The sequence below is a fragment of the Camelus bactrianus genome, chromosome 11 (genome assembly GCF_048773025.1).
Source record: "Camelus bactrianus isolate YW-2024 breed Bactrian camel chromosome 11, ASM4877302v1, whole genome shotgun sequence".
Taxonomy (NCBI): domain Eukaryota; kingdom Metazoa; phylum Chordata; class Mammalia; order Artiodactyla; family Camelidae; genus Camelus; species Camelus bactrianus.
In genome coordinates, this window is record NC_133549.1 from 45,783,367 (window position 1) to 45,807,049 (window position 23,683).

The 23,683-nt window shown below is 38.0% G+C and overlaps 1 protein-coding gene, 1 long non-coding RNA gene and 1 pseudogene across 7 annotated transcripts in view; 1 reads left to right on the forward strand and 2 right to left on the reverse strand.

Annotated features, from left to right (window-relative positions):
* The window catches only part of LOC105081813 (cytochrome P450 2C18), a 35,642-nt gene extending 13,190 nt beyond the window's left edge, over positions 1-22,452 (reverse strand). For 2 of the 6 annotated variants that reach the window (XR_012510191.1, XR_012510192.1), the window contains exons 1-8: positions 22,128-22,448; positions 15,710-15,872; positions 15,390-15,539; positions 12,430-12,590; positions 9,950-10,126; positions 4,979-5,120; positions 1,899-2,086; positions 108-189 (exon numbers count right to left, since the gene is read on the reverse strand). Coding sequence is in view for 3 of the 6 variants with exons in the window: in XM_010971191.3 (XP_010969493.2) it covers positions 1,899-2,086; positions 4,979-5,120; positions 9,950-10,126; positions 12,430-12,590; positions 15,390-15,539; positions 15,710-15,872; positions 22,128-22,295 (1,149 nt within the window). In the remaining 3 variants the exon portion in view is untranslated. Of the gene's footprint in view, positions 1-107; positions 190-1,898; positions 2,087-4,978; positions 5,121-9,949; positions 10,127-12,429; positions 12,591-15,389; positions 15,540-15,709; positions 15,873-17,423; positions 17,924-22,127 lie in introns of those variants that run through there. The other 4 variants (XR_012510190.1, XM_010971191.3, XM_074373914.1 and 1 more) reach the window with 4 other exon arrangements.
* LOC123613144 (tyrosine--tRNA ligase, mitochondrial pseudogene) lies at positions 17,508-18,557 on the forward strand (annotated as a pseudogene).
* Positions 18,571-22,119, reverse strand: LOC141579124 (uncharacterized). The gene is made up of 2 exons (XR_012510197.1): positions 19,958-22,119; positions 18,571-18,775 (listed from the first exon to the last, which is right to left on the reverse strand). It is a non-coding gene; the product is annotated as an uncharacterized LOC141579124 (long non-coding RNA).
* Positions 22,453-23,683: the final 1,231 nt, after the last annotated feature.

Sequence of the window (23,683 nt, forward strand, 5' to 3'; positions counted from 1 at the left end):
ACCTCATAAAAGGAGATATACAGATTGCAAATATGCATATTAAAAGATGGTCCACATCATATGTCATCAAGTAAATGCAAATTTAAACAACAATGAGATACCATTACCTGTTAGAATGGCCAAAATCCAGAATACTGACATCAAATGCTAACCTGGATGTGAAGCAACAGGAACTCTTCATTCACTACTCTTGGGAATGCAAAATGATACAGCCACTTTAGAAGAAAGTTTGGCAGTCTCTTCTAAGACTAAGTATATTCTTACAATATGATCTAGCAACCACACCCTTTGGTACTCACCCAAATGAGCTGAAAACTTATGTCCACACAAAAACCTCCACAAGGATGTTTATAGAAGCTTTATTCATAATTGTGAAAACCTGGAAACAACTAAGATGTCCTACACTAGGTTAATGGATTAAAAAACTGAGACACATTAAGAAAATGGAATATTATTCAGCACTAAAAAGAGATGAGCTATCAGCCATGAAAAAAACATGGAGAAAACTTATTTGCATATTATTAAATGAAAGAAGCCAATCTGAAGAGACTATCTACTGTATTCCAACTGTATGATAATCTGGAAAAGGCAAAACTATGGAGACAGTAAAAAGACCAGTGGTCGCCAGGAGTTTGGGGGAGGGAGGGATAAACTGTCAGACCACAGTGAATTTTAGAGCAGCGAAAGTACTCTATATGATACAACAATGATGGATATACACTTGCCCCAACTCACAGAATATACAACACCAAGTGTGAACCCTAATGTAAATGATGAACTTTGGATGCTAATGATTTATCAGTATAGGTGCATCAATTTTAACAAATGCACCATTCTGGTAGATGATGCTGATAATGGCGGAGACTGTGCATGTGTGGAGGCAGGGGGGATATGGGGTAATCTCTCTATCTTCAGCTCAATATTGTTGTGAACCTAAAACTGCTCTAAAAAAATAAAGCTTATCCCCTCAAATCACACAAAAATAAGAGTTGAGGAAATACTTCCCTAATCTTTTTTTTAATGTTTACAAAAATATACATAAAACACCATTCTCAATGATGAGATACTTAACCCTCATCTCTTCCTGGATATCATAAATGACACAAAGGCCACTAAGATCACTTCTGTTCAGCATTATCCTGGAAATCCAGCCAGTGTGATAATGAAATAAAAAAAATTAAAGTCGTAAGAATCAGAAGATATGAAATAAAACAAATATTAAACCATAGAGCAGAACTGCATACACAGAAATTACAAATAAATTCACAAATTATTAGCAATGATAAATGATTTTGGAAAGGTTGCTAAAGTCATCAAAATAATAAAGCCAATATTTCCATATAAGAAAAAAGTAGAAAAGGCATTTTAAAAATTATGCAATGTAAAAAAAAATTATGTAATGTATAATGACATCAAAAATATTTATCTGGGAAAAAAATAACAGATGTGTAGTCAGTGCACTGAAAACAAAACAGTATTAAAAAAAAGTAAAGAATGTCCAAATAAATTGGAACACTATACCACATCCATGAATTGAAAGATGTAACATGTCAAGATGTCAATTCTTTCCAAATTGATTTAATATCATCCTGATAAAACTCATAGCTGAGTGTTTTGAGTAACTGACAAATGGATACTAAAAATCTTATCTGGAAACACAAACAGGTAAGAGTAGTCAAAATAATATTTAAAAAAAAAATTTGGAAGACTTAGCCAGATATCAAGATCTGTCATAAAGATTTATAGCCACAAACTGGAAACAATACAAAATCTATCAAGCTACCACATGTATGATTTTTGCAGTTCTCTCTCATCTTGCATTGGTAGAGGATTGAAACCACACATGGATATGGGAGCTTCAAGAGTACTGAGGTCACTACAGAAGAAATCAATCTTACCTTGGGGATGAGGTAGTTTCTGAATTTAATGTCATGGGTCACCGCATGGGGCAGGTTGGTGGGGATGAGGTCGATGTATCTCTGGATCTCGTGCACCACAGCATCTGTGTAGGGCATGCGGCTCCTGTCCTGCATGCAGGGGCTCCGGTGTCGGCCAATCACACGGTCAATCTCTTCCTGGACCTTAGCTGATAAAAGACAAGAAAGACTGATGGAAAAAGAAAAATGTGCCTCCCACATTTGCATACCAATTCAGAAATACATGAGGCATTATGAAGTTGTCCCAATATCATTGTAAACATTAGTTATATTTCAAAAATGCACCTAGACATTGAGTGAATTGTCATAATATAGGTACAAATGACTCATACAAGCTATGCTTTGAGATAAGTCTGTGCACACCTCTATATTAGCATACAGAATCATTAATACAAGTAGAAAGGATGAAATACTTCATATATAAATAGTACATTAACTCAAGAAATTACTGTCCTCACAGAAAGAAAAACAGGGAACAAGTATTAATTACAGATCAAATAATATATGATGCTTTAAAAATCAAATTCTGTAACTGATGTATACCTATGTATGGTTTGTGTGACTGTATGTGTGTTGTGTGTGGATTTATTTACAAGTTGCAATTCTATCTTCTCTAATCCTCACACTCCCCAAAGGTGACCACTTTGAAACATTCTAGCAGTTTCTTCTGAAATTTATCTCATATTTCTAAACAATGACTATTTATATTTCTTGATTTATCCATTTTCAGACAAAGTGTGACTTTATGGTAGGTGACCCGAAGGCTAATATCTCAACCACTACCCCATACAAAATACACACACACACACACACAAAACTTCCCCTCACTCAATTTTCTCCAGTATATTTATATCACAATTTTTTATTGTATCACTATTCATTGTTTATATCATTATGACTATGTAAAGTAAGACAACTGATTATGTTTACCCTTTTCTACATTCCTGGTCTTACAAGCACCTATTTCAATTCCTAATTTTTAGGTGCCAGTTTAGAATTATTGAAAATGCTCAGCCAGACGTTTCAAACTCCTAGTAATAATTTTCTGATTACTGGAAAGCCTCAATTTATCATTTCTCTTTTGTTCTTGGTGTTTCCTCTCACATCTGTTTTATCCATCTAATCCATTTTGAAATAGTTTTCTAAGCCTTTTGCACAGCACCCTCTCTGAAACCTCCATTCTCCTACATGAGATCTACTGATTCTTTTTCTGCAACTTAAACAGGAGTAATTCTCATCTGCAATTAATTTATCATTTCAATGGGATTATGACTCAGACAAACATAATTTCCATAACCAATCTGCTATTCATAACCAGAACCTGCTTAAAGATAATTTAAAATTATTTTTTAAAAAGTTGTTTATAAAAGTTAAAACTATTAACCTGAAAGGAAATTATTATGGTAAACACCATTTTTCTGGACTCAGACTTCTGGAATAAAAAAATTCCTTTTGAATTGTGACACAAGTACAAGAAAAGAAAATTACAGGCCAATATTCCTGATTAACACAGATGCAGAAATTCCCTACAAGATACTAGCAAACTGAATACAACAGCACATTAAAAGGACCAGACACCATGATTAAGTTGAATTTATCCTTGAGATACATGTGTGATTCAAAATATGCAAAACAATATGATATACCACATTAACAGAATGAAGCATAAAAATCATATGATCATCTCAATAGATGCAGAAAAAGCATTTGACAAAGCTTAAGATCATTTCACGATAAAAACTCCCAACAGATTAATTATAGAAGGAATGTACCTCAACAAAATAAAGGCCACATATGACAAGCCTAGAGCTAACATCATACTCAACAATGAGGGAAGTGATGTTATAATCACAACAGTATGAGATGCTCCCTTTGTTTCTCACCTTCAATCTACCAGTAAAACATCCATAACTCAACAAAGGTAACTCTGCCCAACACACTAGGATGCCACAGAATTCCACACAACTGTTCATTTAAAGGTGGGTGGACTGGAACATCCAGAAGCAGAACTGGGAGAACAGATGAGGCAGTGCCTGAGATTGTGGCACCCAGCCACGGCAGCTGAGCCTGCAACTCCAGAGAACCCAGCAGTAGCAGGGGAGGCACTGCACACAACTCTGACCACCTGGTCAGAGCAGCACGTGTCCACAGCTACAGGCAACTGAGCAGCAGTGGAAGCAGCACTTGTGACCCTGTCCCTCCAGTTGTGGAGGCAACTGCAACTCTGGACCCCCCCACGCACAGCAGCAGCACCTACAAACCCAAAAAGCCCTAAGACAGCAGAGGAGCCCACAACCCCAGCTGCCCTCCGGACAGAGAATGAGCATCACACTTATGGAGCACCTCCGCAGACCTGAAGCCATGTCCCCAGCTACGTGTGGCAGCCCTCATCCAAGGCCCTTACTCACATGGCTGAGGTCACTGCTGGGACTGCCCCTAGATGGATATCAGCAGCTTTAAGCTATGCCTGGGCTAGTTTGTAGTGACTCACTGTGGAGCATCCCCCAGACTGGCATGTGGTTCTGTATTTGTAAAGTTATCGGTGTAAGAAGCAATTAAATTTTCTCAGGCTTTCACACCGAATTTCTAGAATTTCTGCTATACCTCAACAAATATAGTCCCCATTATTCCCTACCCTAGCATTAGAACACTGCATATTCAGAATAAGGAAAGATCGCTGCAAAACCATACCTACCATTCAAAGTGGCCTCTTCTTAAGAAAATTAATATTCAGTTCAAGGCCAATTTATGCTGGCTGTGCTTGCTGCAAATCCCTGTCCATGAAATCCAGGCACTTACCCAGAATTTTTCACTGATGAAATCCATAGCTTTATTGCTGTTACTACTGTTCACACTATGTTCACTTCTCTCAATCATCCTCCCCTATTGTACCACTTTGTCTCACTTTTATCCTTTTTTATATTTGGACAACTTATAGCTGGTAACACAGAAATCTCCACAGTAAAGCTTCACGAAGAGAAGTAAGATGACGGACCCAATACCTTCTCTGAAATTCACCCTGCCCACCATGTTGGTCATACCTGTGACTTTTCGGTGCTTCAGCAGGAGCAGGAGAGCATATCTTAGGGTGGTGCTTGTTGTCTCTGTCCCAGCTCCAAACAAATTAGACACAGTGGCTATCAAGTTTTCAAAAGTAAACTCCGTCTGTTGATTGTGCTTTTCCTAAGAATTTTTTGATGTAATTATTTGATAGTTTACCAGCATATACAATTACAATGAATCCAAAAAACTCACATTGTTATAAAATTAAAGAAACTCGGACACTGTGTTCAGTATTAAAACAACAAGAATACCATATGGTATGGCAAAGTGTTTGGATTGACTAAATCTTCATTTCCTACTCTCTTACACCTTGCTTGCCTAAAAATCCCATTCCCAGCCTCTTCTGCAGCTATATTGGCCAACCAACATACTTCTTAACAATGGCCTACTGATGCCACTTTCTTATTTTTCTTCTTACTCAAAACACAGATATGAAGATGGAGGTGGTGTAGACATCATCTTGGAACATGAGTATCTGAACATGAAGATGAAACCTGTGTACTAAGTATGCTTAAGAAAAACGGAAGCCACCTAAGTCCATGATTCTCTGGGGCTACCATACTAGCCCTGGACGGCCGAATGCCCAACAGGAGACTCTCTGTATGTAAGATAAACTCCATTATTTCTTTAAACCTTTATTAATTGTTTTTCTTTCTTACTAGTAGGCAAACACAATATTAATTTAGGCAAATCAGAGCTGTATCTTGAAAAATGCTACAAGCCAGGATCAAGAGATTGCAATTCTCTTCTATTGCTGAAGACTTTATGTGGATTCTATATTGCCTAAAGACTCATTATGAAGCTGAAAATGTGCAAAAGCTACCATAGCAGCACATCCTAGAATACATTACAGAGAAAGAGAATGGATTCACAAAGACAAAATGGGGTCAGCCACTACTGTATTCCAGATGTGAGGCAACAGGCAATCTGGTCCAGGAAACAAGTGCAGGAATTAACAGGAATATATACACAGAAGAAATGTTACAAACATGAAGACAAAGAATTTGGGCATTAAATGCCCATGGAGGATGAAGGAGAGAGATGAGGTAATGCAGATGCTGAGCACCGGAAGTGACTGAACAGAGCTCTCATAAATTGGAAATTGGGAGAATAAAAGCACTTCACGAGGACAACTAAGGTTGCTTTAAGATGAAGGATATTGTGACACAAAATTGATAATAACAATAGGATAATTTGAAATATTAACTATGGATGTCATTAATATACAAAAAATGATTTCTCCCTATCAGTCCTCTAGACCAGCATTAATAAGGCTCTTTGAATCCCCAAGGGACCTGTGCCATGTATAATATTGTGTCATCAATTCCATTAAGACAGACTTAATCCTACCTACAGTGGTACTCGGTAGACAAAAGTAACCATCCACACTGGTAACAACAACTTCATTCAATTTGCTAAACTTGTCAACTCAAAATTACTCTAAGGCCAGAAGCAGAGTAGAGTACCTATAAACCATTACTAGTATTTCCATCTGTTCAAATGAATCTGAAGAATCAAATGGCTGTGTACACTTAGGCTATCAAAAAAAGTTAGCCCATAGAAAACATTGCTAAAAGAAATTAAAGAAGACCTAAATAAATGAAGATACATCCCATGTTCATCTATGAAAGACCTAGTATTGTTAAGATGGCATTACTTCCAATGCCTACAGTTTCAACATGATCCCTATCGAAATCACCGCTAGCTTCTTTGCAGAAATTTATTAGCCTATCCTAAAATTCATATGGAAATTTAAGTGACCAATAGACAAAACAATCTTGCTAAAGAACAACAAAACTGGAGTACTCACACTTTCCAATATCAAAACTTATAATAAAGCTACAGTAATCAAGACTGTGTGGTACTGACATAAAGTGAGATATACAGACCAATGAAACAGAATTGAGAGTCTCATACTTACAGTCAATTAATTTTCTACAAAGTTGCCAAGACCATTCTATGTGAAAAGAATAGTCTTTTCAACAAATGGTGCTGGGACAATTGGATATACATATGCAAAAAAGAAAAAAAAAAAGAAGAAGCTGGACCCATACGTCACACTATCATCAAAATCTGATTTAAAGTGGATCACAGACCTAAATAAGAGCTAAAGCTGTAAGATTGTTAGAAGAAAAACTGGGGAGAATCTTCATGTCCTTACATTAGATAGTTTCTTAAGAAATGACACCAAAGCACAAGCAACCAGAGAAAAAGTTAATAAATTGGATTTCACAAAATTTAAAACTTTTGAATATCAAAACGTTATCAAGACGGTAAAAAGACAATCTACAAAATAGAAGAAAATATCTGCAAATTATATATCTGATAAAGGACCTGTACCTCTAATATTTAAGAATTCTTACAACTTAACAACTTAATAATAATAGCCAAATTAAAAAATGGGCTAAGAATTGAAATAGACATTTTTTCAAAGAGATATATAACTGGCCAACAAGCTCATTAAAGATGCTCACTAGCCATCAAGGAAATGCAAATCAAAGCCACAAGGAAAGACCACTTCACACCTACTAGGATGGCTGGAATCAAAAAGACAGATATTAAAAAGCATTGTCAAAGATGTAGAGAAATTGTAACCTTCATACAATGCTGGTGAGAATATAAAATGGTGCAATTTTATGCACAAGTTTTCTCCTAAGAGTTTTAGTTTCAGCTCTTACACTTTAGTCTTCGATCCTCCAAAGGTTAAATATAAAGTTGTCAAAGACCTGACAAGTCTACCACCAGGTATATATCCAAGAGAAATTAAAACATATGTATAAACAAAAATTTGTATACAGACGTCCACAGAAGCGTTATTCCTAATAGCCAAAAAACAGAAACAACCAAAATGTCCATCAACCAACAAAAACATATAAAATATGGTATATCCACAATGAAATATCATCCAATGATTCAAAGGAATGAAATACTGATATATTGCACATCATCAATGAACTCTGAAAACATTAAGTGAAAGAAGCTATACAGAGAAAGCCACATATCATATAATTCCATTAATATGAAATGTCCAGAATAGCTACTCTATAGAGACAGAAAGTAGATTAGTGACGCCTAGAGCAAGGAAGGATGGGGAGCAATGGGGGTGACTCCTAAAGTATAAAAGTTTTCTTTTCAAGGTTATAAAAATATTCAGAAATTGATTGTGGTGGTGGTGACAGCACAACTCTGTGGAAATATGAAACTACTGAATTGTACTTAAACTGTGTGAAGGGTATGGTATGTGAATTATACTCAATAAGGATTTATCAAAAAATAATGTTATACTCTAAATACCATAGTGAAATCCAGAGAAATAATGTGGTTTTTAAACATAGCACTGAGGAAGCAGGCTAATTGAAATTACTGACATAGCAGACTTTAAAGCCTCCTTAGCCCAGGATTAGTGGAGAAGCTTCATAGCATTAAGGAAACCCCTCAAAATATGTGCAGAATATCAAGAACTCATATAGACGTGTTCTTCTGAGAAGGTAACCATATTTTTAATCAGATTCTCAAGTCAACTGGACCCCAGAAAGATAAAAATATTTGCCCCAGCAAGAGAGAAAGCAGAGAGTAGCAATAATTTGCTTCTTCCTTCCTCCAGTTTCTTCAAACCATACCATCTGCTTTACTTTGTTCCACCTGGGACACGTGATTTGAGCAGTCCAGTTCAAATCCATAGACAATTCTTTCAAAGCAACCTTCATCAGCATCTGTGACTCCTTGCCGTTTTAGTATACTAACTGATTTCTCATTTCTGCCCAATGCTACAAACTGGTTGAATAAAATAATGGTGGCCTCAGATAAAGGAATTTCCTTCTCTAGAATTAGCTCTTTACAGTGTGTTCTGCCTTTCCTCAGTTCAGAAGTTCTCTGCACCCACACAAGGGTTTTGATGTCATCTACATTCCTCTTATCATAGTTTCCAACCTGACCCTACTACTATTCAAATTCACTATTCAGATTTACTATCTGAATGTTTCTCTCCTTGGTTGAACTTCTCAAATAAGGTATTTGGTCATATTATTGAAATTTCCCATACAATCCCTATAATTTGGCTCTCATCCTCTCTGCCAACTAAAACCAATCTTTATTGATCTCTGATAATATGACAAGATGGGCAGCTTGATTTTATTTCAGAATCTTCTGTATTTCCATGGTCTAAACTTTCATCAAACCAAAGTTCAAAAAAAAGAAAAATCTCACAGCTGGTCCTTGAGCCCCATTCTTATGATACAGTTCATCTCATAGAACTTTCAGGATAATTTTCCCCAGTAGTTATTTGCATTCTACTCTTGTTTTGGCTCACACATCTCTGCCTGATCAAATCAAAATTTTTCATGCCAAAACTCAGGTTTACAGTTACTGGACAGACACCAACCTCCACCTCTGCTTCTGTCCAAATGTATTTTTGATGACATTCAGTTCAGGCTTCTCTCTTCTAGCCATCTAATTTCCTTACCACAACACACCTCTGAACCTCTCACTGTATCCTTCTACCAATCTGAAATTCCCTCCCCTATGACTTACTGCAAATATTTGAAGATCTACATCAAACCTTAGGACAAAGAGGAAGCCCACCCAGGTTAAACTCTTCCTTCTCACCCTCCCACATGCTGTGTGAAATGATCACATCCACCTTCCTTCTATGGCTCAACATTTTGTATGTCTTGCTTGTTTGTATTTCCATTTCACCTGGGATATACATTCCTTTCTCCTCAGGTAGCCTATTAGTACCTAACAAACAAAGTCAATATATTCTAGTTATTTAACAGTTCAATTTTAAATCTCTCATGATGTTCAGTCCAGATCCATGCACACACAAGTACCCAAAGTGCTCGTCAAGCATTTCTTGTCAAACCATTTAAACATCCCAAGTAAGTACAGAACTAGTCAATGAACCAAACAATTCAGGCAAACAGATAACCAATCCGTCATTAACATTTTACCTGTTCCATTTTGATCAGAAAACAGTCAATGAAGTCCCGAGGGTTGTTAATGTCCAGGGATACTTGGTGTTCTTTTATTTTCTCCAAAACATAGCTTTCTAAATAAGCGAAATTTTTAAGTATTTTGTTATGACTGCCTGGGAGATAGTCAATGAGAGCAGGGAAATTGTTGCAGACCTTAAAGATTAAAAAATACATTGTTTATTAACTAAAAACATATATTGGAGACATATACCATATGCAAAGCCCTGGTTAAAAACAGAGATGAATACAAAATGGTCTCTGTCTTCAGGGGGAGCATTTTATATTGTACATATAAAGTAATTCTCTCTGCTGGTAGAGATATTTAAGGGAGAAAATTCTGACCAGTTGATGAAAATTGATAGTAATTTTCTATACTCATACATCAACCTTATAGTATTAAAGCATCTTTACAGCAATTCTTTCATTTTTTAACTTAGTTTTTTGTTACAACCTATAGAATGAGATGAATTACTAGGACTCACAGTTTACATATGAAGACAAGAGGTTAAGGAAGTGTGGGTAAGCTGACATAGATCACAAAGCCACTCCCTGCTGGTTCTACTATAAGGCAGCCCCAGAAACAGAATCACTCTTCTAATTCAGCAGGATGCAAAACTGGCAGGAAACCCGACTCAGCATTTTACGGATAAAGTACATGTGCACCAGAGCAGGCAAGTGACTTTTCTAAGATCATGTGGTTTTATTTAGGCAGAGTACAGGACACACAAGCTCAGCACAGGGAAAAATCGTGGTGTTTGTTCATGGTTCATACACCAGAAAACCATTCTGTCATCTCAACCCCAATACTCTGTCAGCTCGGATCCCAAACTGACACATGACACACCCTTGCCCTAGTCAGCGTTCCCTGGCAGCATCTGTTCACAAACATTCTCCCTCCTTGAGAGATAGTCTCTTCCTTTCTTAATTAGGATATTTCTGCTAAGTTAAAGTGATGAAGAGGTAAGTAAATGTGACTGGAGGACAAGACTTGTGAGCAATGGAGACCTTTCAGCAAGGACCTGGGGGTTCACTGGGTGCTATGGCCATGCTTTGGGGCAGTTATGGAAACTGCGTTTTAGGGGGTAGTGGAAAAAACACTGGCCCGGAACCCAATAGGCTTGAATTCAGGTATTTCTTTTCTTGTCTGTAAAATAACGGCTCAGCTATCTTTCCCAGATGTTCACTCTGTGATGCTAGCTCTGGGCAGGACTATGGTGTTCAAATATTCACAGATTAACATCAGCAAAAACAGCGTAACAGATAGCTCCAAAGGCCCAGCCCTACACAGAATGTTGGAAAATCAAGCAAAAACTGTCAGAATCAATTTGTCAGAACTCTTGAATTCAAAGGTTTGGAGCAATCACGTGAATGCTGAATCAAGAAAAAAGGTAACTTAAAAATGGTGGGAAAGATTTGTGGCTTTTTTCCCCCTTGTTCCACCTCCCTCCTCAGTTTGGCAGTGGTCTTCACAAGGGAAGCTTCTGCCAATGTGGGACCCTGGTTCCTAGTTCTGGAGGGACCAGAGCAGACCTCACTCACAAAGAATTGTGTTTCTGTGTCCTGACCTCTCTGGGGCCAAAGAACTGACACAGGCATCTGTCTTTGTGTCATCTAACTTAGAACGCAGGGTGGAAAAGCAGCAGGTATGTCTCAAAAACCCTGCAAGATGAATGAACAACCCACAGCCACCTGGGGCAAAAGATTACAGTTAAGGCATACAACAGAGCACCCGACCTCGGGAAGAAAAGCTGGCGGGGGGAGTCTCTCTGGGAAATTAGAACATTCAAAAGCACTCATGTATACTGAGGAACTCAGAAAGCTACACACATGCCCAGGGCGGGACACAGGCTAAAAAAGACCTGAGAGAAACTATGCTTTCACTGCTGATCTCTAGGCTTAGCGCAAGCAACAAGTGAAGACCAAGACAGAGTTAAAAATGGCCTGGCTAAGGGCTGAATGAGTGCCCAGCAACACAGAGGCAATCTGGAAGAGTTATTTCCATCCCTCCTTCCATCCTTCCTTCTTTCCTCTTTTCCCCTCTTTCTCTTTCTTTTCCTCCTTCTACCTCTATCCCTTTCTCTTCACCTCTTTTTTTGGCTCCTCACATTCAAGGACATCTCTATCCAAACACTAGCTGAACATAAGTTAAAGGAACAGAGATTTCAGAGACCACACACACACACAAAAGACTTTGCAAAAATAGTTTAGAAAAGTCACTAAATAAACAAAGACCTATAGCCTGTAATGGGGGGGGGACCTCCCCCTCAAAAAAAACCCATAGGGTAAGCAAAAAACAAAACAAAGAGAGGGGAGAAACTAAGTCCCAGAGTTACCACACTGTAATATCCAAAATGTTCAGTTTTCAAACATTCATTTCACAGCCTGGTCCATATGTAATTCTGAACCTGTCAGAAGAGCATAAATGACTTTTCAGGAAGAGAAGATCTTGACCTTACCTGGATCCATGGGGAGCTCATAATCCTGAGGTTTTCATTAAATTTTTCCAGCAAACTAAGAAAATCGTGATCTGTATAATCAAAACGGTTCTGGAAAATAATGGAGCAGATCACGTTGCAGGGAGCACAGCCCAGGATGAAAGTGGGATCACAGGGTGACGCTGAAGAATTGGAAATATTTATAAAACATCATTAAAATATACATATAAAACTTTGTTGTGGTTAACAAGTAATTTTAGAATATCTAAAGCAGTATCTACCTAGAAATTCCCTTATCAGCAAAACTTTAAGCATGCTTAAAGTCAACACACCACTTTTCCCTTAAACATGAACTGACCATTCCATCCCAGTTTGTTTAATAACAATTAATAATAAATTTTCCAAATACTCCAGAGTTATATCATTGCCTTGACCCAAGGTGCTGGGTATTTTGAAAAGCAGAAAAAAAAAAAGAAAAAAAAATTAAAGGCTGGTTTTTAAAACACTTAATAATTCAGGCTATTTATCAATGTAGAATCACATCTGCCTAGTAAGCTTATAACCAATCAAGCATTGATGTAGAAAGGAAAAATAGTTAGGGACCCAGAAAACTTTTATACATAATGAATAGTTGAAGGAACAGCTTGTATAATCAGTGAAGGAACAGATTAAAGACAGAAAGATTATGGAAAAATTCAGGTATTTGATGGAACAATAGAAAAAAGCAAAAGCCATCCATGTTGCATGAAAAGAAAAACTAACACAAATGAACACAAATTATAAGATAGATTTGTTTTCCTAAAATAAAAGAAAGTAAGATTTCTTCATTTCAAACTTAAATCACAGATAGGGCAAACAAGAAAGGTTAAACTGATAAACGGAGTCCCTTCGTCTCTCTATTGTAATATGGTGGGGGAGGGGGGAACATCCTGCTCTAAGAAATAGTGTCCTTACTCTCAACCAGGCCTCACATTTAACTTATTTGACAGAACCTGCTCTCTTGTGGAATTCTGGGATATTGCTATATATGCCCATCAACAGAATACCATGCTATTATAAAATTTTAAATTCGAATTTAGATCAATTCCATCACTGTACAGATAGAGCAGAAGAAAAGTAGTTTTCTTTTTTAGGGGTCAATATTTAAATGAAGTTGCTGTAATCAAACAATCAATAAAATTTATATGCCCAAATCCACATCACAGATGTAATTAAGGGTGACTTGAATCAAGGTGTTCTGAAGAAATGATAGGGAATTAAGTAATAGGAAACCTGTTAAACAACTGCTCCTCTGCCAGGCTCCTTTTCAGCTGAAACATGCCAGGGCACTAAGCTTTCAGAAAAAAAACTTCTTTTAGAAGGCAGTGGATGATTTCTTTCTGTGTGTTGACAACTAAAATCTGATTTTTAATCTTTCCTTCTACTTCATTTGAAAAAGAGAATTACAGAGCAGGGAAATTCGGAATTCAGACTGAAAATAAGATTCATTGTGACAAGCACTTCACAAGTCAGTATAGCCGGCAGTAGGTGGTAAAAAAATTACCAAAAAGTTCTAACTTAAAATCCAGTTGTTTTAAAATGTATGTGGGGTTTTATTTTTATTCAGATGGTGAGGACAACAGATCAGCAGATGATAGCCATCAAAAAGACAGTTTGTTACTTACACATCCCAAGAAGAGGGGGTACACCACACAGGGCCACAAGGGGGAGCACCAAGGTCAGTCAGGAGGCAGAAGGGTCAAGGGGAAAGCATGCGCCAGAGCCTTTACTGGGGTTTTCATTGAAGAAATGAGCAATGCAGGGTATGTATGCTGACTAAGTTGATGACTAGATTGGGTAATTTCAGAGGGCTCTAGACTATAGGCGTGGTCTCCAGTTTTCCAGTAACTGGCCTTGGGTTGATTTAGGGCAGGGAGAATATTGGCTTGGTGTGTGAAAGTTTAATAAAGGAGGTGGCTAGGGGATATGGACATTGGATAGGTTAGTTTGAAAATCAAAGGCATGCTCACAGACAAGATGTTTGCTCTCAGAATTAGCTAATCCTGGGAGAGGCAGTTGTTCCCTGGGTCTGTAAGGCCCCCAAGATGTCAAAGTATCATAACAGAGAAAATTAAAAACATGATTATTACATTAATAAAGGAGGAGAGGAATACAAAGAAAGCTGAAAACAGAAGCCACTACTAGGGAAGGCAGGGCAATGAATTATTCATAAAAGCTGAAATCTGTTTGAATAAATCATTTTATAACCTGGTATTTGGGGAATGTTGAGGATTATGCTATAGCATCTATTTCTTAAAATATATAAAACAATACTTAAGTAGGGAGCAACATTAAATAACTTAAGCTGGTAATTTAAAAGCAGTTGTTTACAAGGAAATCACAGCTAATGAGGTCTGCACTAAGGGATGCCAAAGCAATTAAAATCATAGAAAAGTATCATTATGGGCCAGAACATCAAGCAAAGGGTCTTGGAAGAAACCTTCAGATATGTGAGTGAGGCTGAGCATACAAATATAGGCCAATTAAAAAGCACATATCATTTGTTTCATGCTTCATCAGGGTGTGATGAGGTCACTTCTACCATGTCCACCTGACAAGTACTCCTTGGTGAAATGTTCTGGAATAGATAACCCACATTTACACTATGGGAAAAACACTGTTCTCTAACGTCAAAAAACTAAGACTCAAAACTGTCTACCTTTATGACCTAATGATTTGAAAACAAGAGTTCAGGACAGAATAGCATTAAATGACTTTTAATCCACACTGTATGCACCATTCTGGGCCTACACACACACACAACAAGCATAAATACACAAAAGCTCCTTTGCTTCTCTGGGTCAAATCCTTCCTCCTCCACATGAGGACTGACAGCCACTACCCACGTGAAAAATGGGGCCGCCCCTGAAATATTTCCAAGGACGTCACTGGAGAAGTGAGCAGCCTGTTAAGGTCAGAGATTGAGTACAGAAATCACCCACCATTGGTTTTTCTCAACTCCTCCACAAGGCAGCGGGCTTCCTCTTGAACATGGTCCTCAATGCTCCTCTTACCCATTCCGAAATTCCGCAGGGTCATGAGGGAGAAGCGCCGCATCTCCTTCCATCTCTTTCCATTGCTGAAGAGGATTCCTACCAGGAGGGGAAGCAGAGACTAGGAGGGAGGTCCTAGGGAAGGAGGAGTGAGCTGACACTTGCCAGCCTCTGGGATGAACCAACTCTGCTGAGGAGTTTTTCAAATTTCTGTTCTCCACCGTCCCCACACCCATTGCCAATGCTGAATATGAAACATGCACACATACCATATCCCTTATTAACTCTTTCAGCCAATGGGAAACTGCCTCTTCCAGAAAACTCTTCTCCCATATCAATTAGGGCTTCTTTCACTGCTTCATATCCATGCAACACAATAGTGGGCTTCAAGCCAAAATACAGAGTGAACACAGGGCCATAAACTTTTGAGAGCTGGAAAATGGAAAGAAAATGCAAATATTTTAAAAATTAATAAAAATTTTAAAAAATTAATTAAAAATTTTAAAAATTAATTCAAAAAATTTTTAAATTAAAAAATATTTAAAAGAAAATGCAAATATTAGCAAAAAAAGTCACAATTTGGTCTATTTTGCTCATGATTAAGATTGCTACCATCACATTGTTGATATTTTTATTCTGCCACACATAATTTCAAACATTTCTGGATCTTATATATAAACGGGGTGATAATTCAACACCATTCACAATAAAAAGTCTCACCAAAGTGGGCATAGAGGGAACATATCTCAACATAATAAAGCCATTTACAACAAGCCCACAGGCAACATAATATTCAACAGTGAAAAGCTGAAAACCTTTGTGCTAAATTCAGGAACAAAACAAGGATGACCACTCTCACCACTTCTATTTAACATAGATTGGAAATCTTCGCCACAGCAATCAGACAACAAAAGGAAATAAAAGGCATCCAAAGTGGGAAGTAAGAAGTACAACTGTCACTATTTGCAGATGACATCGTACTGTATCAAGAAACATGTCTCCACCAAAAAACTATTATAACTAAGAAATGCATTCAGCAAAGTTGCAGGATACAGGATTAATATACAGAAATCTGTTGTGTTTCTATATACCAATAATGAACTATCAAAATGAAAGTTTAAAAAAATCCCATTTAAAGTCACATCAAAAAGGATGAAATACCTAGGAATAACCCAATCAAAAAATAGGCACAAGGCCTAAATAGACACTTTTCCAAAGAAGACATACAGAAGGTAAACAAGCACATGAAAAGATGCTCAAAACCACTATTAGAGAAATGCCAATCAAAACCACAATGAGGTATCACCTAACACCAGTCAGAAAGGCTATCATCAGAATAATGATGATATCATCTACAAATAATAAATGCAGGAGAGGGTGTGGAGGAAAGGGAACCCTCCTACACTACAGGTGGGAATGTCAATTGCTGCAGCCACTATGAAAAACGGTATGGAGGTTCCTCAAAAAAAACCAAAAATTGACTTACCACATCATCCAGCAATTCCACTTTGGTTATACATCCAGAAAAAACAAAGATTCTAATTTGAAAAGATACATGCACCCCAAAGTTCACAGTAGCACTATTTAAAATAGCCAAGACATGAAAGCAATCCAAGTGCCCATCAACAGACCACTGGCTTAAGAAGATGTGATACATATACACAACGGAATATTATTCAGTCATTAAAAATTGTGACCAACTATTCAATTTAAAAAAAATGAAATGATTTGCAACAACATGGACAGGCCCAAGGAATATTATGCCTAGTGAAAGAGGTCAGAGAAATAAAAAATACTATATGATATCACTTAAACGCAGAATCTAAAAAATAACACAAATGAATCTATACACAAAACAGAAACAGACTCACAGACATTGAAAACAAATTTACGGTTACCAAACAGGGGAGAGTACAAATTGGGAGTATGGGATTAACAGACACAAACTACTATACATAAAATAGATAAGCAACAACGATTCACCGGACGCAGAGAGAATATATTACATCTTGTAACAGGCCACCGCCAAGATGGCGGTGCCCAAGCTGCGCTGCATTTTCCATCCGGTGGTTTGGAGCCTCAGGCCAGTCAGGAGTTCTGCTCCCCGGGCTGCGTGAGGCCCACTCAGGCGCTCAGGGGTTGCTGGCGGTGCAGAAGGCTCAGGGTCTGTTCAAGTTCTTCCCCGAGAGTGGTGCGAAGAATGAGCTCACAGAGCTCTTCGACCCCGTCACCACAGGCAACTTTCCTCAGGCCACTCACTGAATGCAGGGCACCTGCTGGTGCTGTTGGGCCTGTTTTCATTTCCAGCGAGCGGGCCACAACCGGATCAAGCTGGTGGGAGTCAGGCGGACGCGGAGCGCGAGGCGTGGGACGCGGAGCGCGAGGCGCGCGCACGCAACCTGCACCCAGGACTCAAGGCGCCTCACTAACCCGCAGACCTGGGGCAGCTTCGGGTGCTGGACGACTCGGTGCGGGGCTAGAAGCAGCTCCTGACGAACTTCCGGTCGGCAGTGGGCGGCTGCTTCCGCATGGGCGCACAGCTGAGCTCGCTGAGCGTGCAGACTGGGCTCAACAGCCCCAGGAGCATGAGTTTGGCCGGTTTTTTCTACCAGGTGCTCCAGGCCTGTGATTTCTACTACCTATTCTAGCGTTATGGATGCCAGGCTCAGCTGGGTGATCTGATCAGCTGGGCAATATCATGTCCGGATACGAGTTCATACACAAGTTGACTGGAAAAGACGTTTTTGGACTCTGTTCCTCTAATTACAATTGGAGCAAAACTGGGAAAGTCCGCCAGCGGTGCTGTTGGGCCAAACAGGTATAAGACATCTCCGTTTGAATTGTTTCCAATTTTTTTGTCAGGCAGCAGGACTATTTGGCAGAAGGTTACCTGACGCTCTCTACTTTTCTGCCCCCTTCCAGGGGTTGACCACATAATGCAGCAGCATGTCAAAGAGCCAGAAAAGCCGAGTCCTTAGAAAGGACTTGCAGAAGTAACAAAGTTTGTTCGTGAAGGAGAAGGGCTGGACTCTGCTAAAAAGGTGTACACAAGCCCTTTATCGTAGCAGCATAGATGCACTGGAGGTCATGTCTGATCAAGAGTTGTTTAAAGAAGCTTCATTTTCTGGAATTTTGTTTTAACATTTTTATTGAGTTATAGTCAATTTACAATGTTGTGTCAATTTCCAGTGTAGAGCACAATTTTTCAGTTATACATGAACATACATATATTCATCGTCACATTCTTTTTTGCTGTGAGCTTCGTTTTCTGATTTAGTCCTTGACCCAGGAACAAGCGTCCTAGATACATGCTGCAAAGCAAATGCCTGATGGTCCTGAGGGTATTGGATGATAACAGAAGGCGGAGTCAGTATAAATCACAGACAAGTAATAAATCCTGAGAGCATTTTAGTTTTTTGCAGAACATATTCTTAAGAACGGACTTTCATTACTTACAATAGGAAAAAGGAATTTCTACATTATGACTTCAGCTGTGGTGAAAATCCTTCTGGTGGTTCAAACAAACTCATACATTATTCATTCTAAAGACATTCGAACTTACACCTTTGCTTATGCAAATGAAACACAAAGAATGGAGTATACTCTAGGCATCACAGCGTGAGTAATTTCATCATTTATATAGGTTGATTTTGTGTGTCTAACAGTGGGATATTTTATTTCCTAATCCTTAAATATGAAGGACTCCCACAGAAAAGCATGATTTCCAGAGTTAATCTCTTAATAATTTTACTTCATAAAAAAAAAACTAATGGTTGTTTTCCTGTCCTGTTCTTGCTCTTTTGGAGATGGGAGAGGGAAAATGAAAAAGAGGTAGTATAGGAATTGTGGGTACTTTTATATCAGGTATATATATCACTGATTTTTTTTGTTGTTTAGGAAGCTAATACAGTTCTCCTTAAAAAAGGAAACATGGTAGAGGAAGCCATAGTTGGCATTAGAAATTATAGTAGAAGTAGTTTCTTTTCAAAGAAAAGAACAAAAATCAGTACCTGACTTTTCAGAAAGTTTCTAATTCAATCTTCCAGTCCCTTGCCTATGTTTGCATATAATGAAATTTACTCAAGCCTTGTCTTTTTATTTAGTAAAGTAAGGTAGCAATGATTTATAAACTTTTAAATTAGTTTTGAGTTTCAAATTCTGTCCCCAAGCATATTGCAACTTGAGATGAACTGAAAAGTTAAGTGACCGAGCAGATAGAAGAGAGTTAACCAAATGAGACTATCCAAAGATAAAAGGGCTAAAAAAAAAAGAAAAATTCAGGTCAGATTTAAAGGATTTGGAATCAAGGCTTAGTTAAATTAAGCTCTACATACATCAGGTGAGTTAATCCTCCAGCACTATTTGCAACATGTGAAAAACCAAGATAATAGCACCCTTATGTCCCTGAGGATCAAATGAAACACAAACACACATGAAATGGTTTACAATCAGATTTCTTTTAGAATTTACAGGCAGCATAGCATGGCTTTAGAGTTCAAATTCTAACCATTTACTACCTGGATTTCTTGCAGCAAGCCACTATCTTCATGTGCAAAAATGGAGATGTTAATAATACTTCAGGCAATTCTGAAAATCTAATAGGAGAAATATCATAAAACTTTCATACAGTATAAGCTGTACTGCTGTGCTCCAAAGTAGATTTCAGTGTTAAAAATCTGGTTTATCTAAACCTTCTTCTGAGAGTAGAGTTGGGAAGAATTCACTCCTTGACAAAGTTTTATGTCACTATATGCTGGCAATTTTTTGACATAGTAAGTAATAGGTATCCAATGTAAATGTCAGAGATCATCTCTATGGTTCAGAACTTCACTGTTTGAGGGCCAAAAAAAGGTTTTCTCTTTCCATACCTATCTTGCCTCTGTTTTTCTTTGTACAGGGTGTGTAGTACTAGCAAGTGCATTAGCACAGCAGGTAACGTTTTCAAATTGAAATTTGTTTGATATATTGGAGAAAGGTGCATTATACTTACTTTTCCCCCTCCAAATTCAATAGGCTGGAATAGCATGGTAGTCACCGGATCTATCCGAAATAAGTCATGTATGGCTATAATTTCAAAACTGATGTTGAATGATGGCAGAGTGATTTTAAAGTGTGCTAACAAACATTTTGGAAGCATGTATTCTTTGAAGATATAGAGTTGTACCATATCATAGCAGACCGAGTCTGTTTTTTTTATGTTTGAGATCAGTTGCTGAGCCTACTGTTTCTTAGTAAGTAGGTACCATTAGATAAAGATAACAGACACATCCATATTGTTCCTGCCAGTAGTCCTTCATAAATGTTGTGACTTAAAAAATTTTAATATCTGCAATATATAATTTATCTTAACATGTATAATGTAATTCATGTCAAGAATCACCTGGGGAATTTTAAAATGTGTGTATGTTCTAGACCTCATTCCCAACACCCTGAAAGCCTTTAGGAGTATGTGTGTCCAGATGTTTTGCTTTAAATAATAAAGCTCCACCACTATTTTCATTAAAAACAAATCTTATAATATCATATAATAGCATAAAATCTTCAAAAAAAACTGAATCACTATGCTGAACACCTGAAACTAATGCAGTATTGTAAATCAATTATAAATTTTTATCATCAGTAAAAAATTTTTAGACTAAATATGATACTGATAGTTATATCACCTCTGATGTGCCAGGCAATGGCCTGGGCAATTGGTACTCAGATTATTACTAACCACCAGATCAACACTTTGAGATAAGTCTATTTACACTGTTCTATAAATAAAGAGATTGAGGGTCAAAGAATTTCCTGTTTATTTGCAGTGTGTCACACCTAATAAATAGAAGACCCAAATTTCAGCACTTCTTATTCGACCTCTAGTGCCTGAGCAATTTATCAGTCCCCAATGCCTACCTTAGGGCCAATTTCCAGCTGACTATTTCCGGATCACCTGTAAAGGTCATCCCATGGGAGTTGTGACTCAGTAGTGATAAATGCTAGAAATCTGTATTTTTTAAAACCACTCTAGGTGATTCAAATACCCAGCCCATTTCCAAATCTGCTGGTATTACTAACACAGAAAGGGTGTAAGCGTAACAGAGGCAGTGTCAGGACATGCAGCATCTCATGAAAGAACAGTTTCTTCCACCCTGCAGCGTTCTTGGCCTCAGCCGCTTTGTGCAGAATTCAGATTCAGTCACCACCCAGCTGGCTCTGACTAGTTACTCTTTTCTATCATTCACTCATGCTGGTCCTGATCCCCAGCTATTTACTGGACATCAGGCATAATTTGCTTCTTCAGAGAAGTTCAAAATTCATGGCTGTTCTGACCAAAACATACAGTTTGTATAGTAAATGACTTCTTGAATGAAATCTCTGATGACAAAACACTTCCCTTACCATTCACTTGCAGCCCCAAATCATAGCAAATGGTGGTAAAACAAAGAAGAGAAGGAGCACTCCCACCTTCTGCCACTTTATTATTTTGATTCTACCATACAAAGATCTAAATGCTTCTCCAGTCACAAAATGCATTACTTCATTCCACTGTTCTTGACAATGACAGACCAAAGGTAAAACTCTACAGGGAGTATTTGCTTTAAAATGACATATTTTAATATATTATAATAAATAGATTTCATTTTAAAGTAGAAGTTAACTTACTTACCTTTTGCAAGCCGTGGGAGGACTATAAAACATACTTACAATTCTTAAAGATTTGCTGATGTCCTTAACATCTAACTGTAGGATATTTCCAAGAATTGGGAGAGGAGTGGGGCCAGGCGGGAGGCTCCCTCTCTGAGATCTCTGTTTCCACAGAGACAGGAGGAGCCAACAGGAGAGACAAAGCACGAGGACCACAGCTAGATCCATTGAAGCTTTCTCTTCTTACTTAGACAACTGTGAGCCTGAAATCTAAAGCTTTTCTAACAGTCCGGCTAATTCAACCTGTGAGTCTTTGATTCATAATGATTCAAAGTAAACTATCAGCTAGGTGTACTTTAATCTCTCTTATGAAGGGACTTTGGCCCTCTGATAAAGATTAACATATGGTGTTCTTTGCTCTAGTTCTTCTTTCTGTCTAATGCCCCACCCTGGACAATCTGGTTTAACAGGTCTGGAGTGGAGCCCAGGTACTGGTAATTGTTTAAAAACACCCCATGTGGTTGAGAACCAGTGAAGTCAGTGATTTAATTTTTAAAAAATTGATCAACATTCTGGATTCCCAGATTAATGACCAGTTGAGAATTTATGGCTTTGAGGGCAAATCTTTGTATATTAAAAAATGTTTATCCTTTAATGCTTGATCAAGCACTAAGATACTTTGTTCTTGAAAATGAAAGCCTTTTGAAATATTTTAGTGCACTGTACCAACATTATAGCTTCCTAAACATAAACTTGGTAACGTAACTCATACATCTTGAAAGTCAAACATGTATCAAGTAATTAGCTAAGTAAATTTACATGTATTTTACATCAAACTCTCCTCCTCCCACCCCCCCCAAAAAACCACTAGAAGAATGGATTATTAAATTTTATTTTCAAATAGGGAAAGGGAAATTCAGAGAGAATTGGAGATCCACCCAGAGACACACAGCTCATAAGTGACAAAACTGGAATTTGAACAAATGTCCTCTAATGCCCCTTGTAGTGCACTGTGACTTACATCACAGCTGCCTCAAAAACAATTTTAGGAAAACAAAACCAAACCCCTAAAACATTAGTCTCTGAATGTACACCCCACTGAGTGTTCACAGAATAACAGACTTCACACTAAAGCAGATGCTCCTCACTTGACTCCAAGGATAAAAGGATTGTGGATTCTCAAGAGAAGACATACATGATACGGATTCTCCTCCCTCCACCACTGCAGAGGTAAAACTTGTTCAGGCAACTAAGGGAAGAGCCAACCTCAGAGAATTTAGGGTATAGGACTTGAGAAGCCACGACTTCTCTCCTCCCAGTCACCTCCAGGTACAGCTGCTTTTCTTTGGTTGCTTTCTTTGGCCCATCATTGTCAGAAATAATGGAATGAAGTGTGCACAGCAAGGAAGGGAGCTTTTAAACAACAAAAGGTGTGGTTTCAGTGGAAGATGGAAAACAGGGACTTCAATGAACAGATTCACAGCCCAGAAACCTTCAACATGCAGACACAAACAGGAAACGTTTAGTGGTCATGAGGATCTAAATATCACTGAAATTATATACATTAAGAGATCGCTAATAATAATGCTTGTACAAAGACATTCTGTAAAGATAGC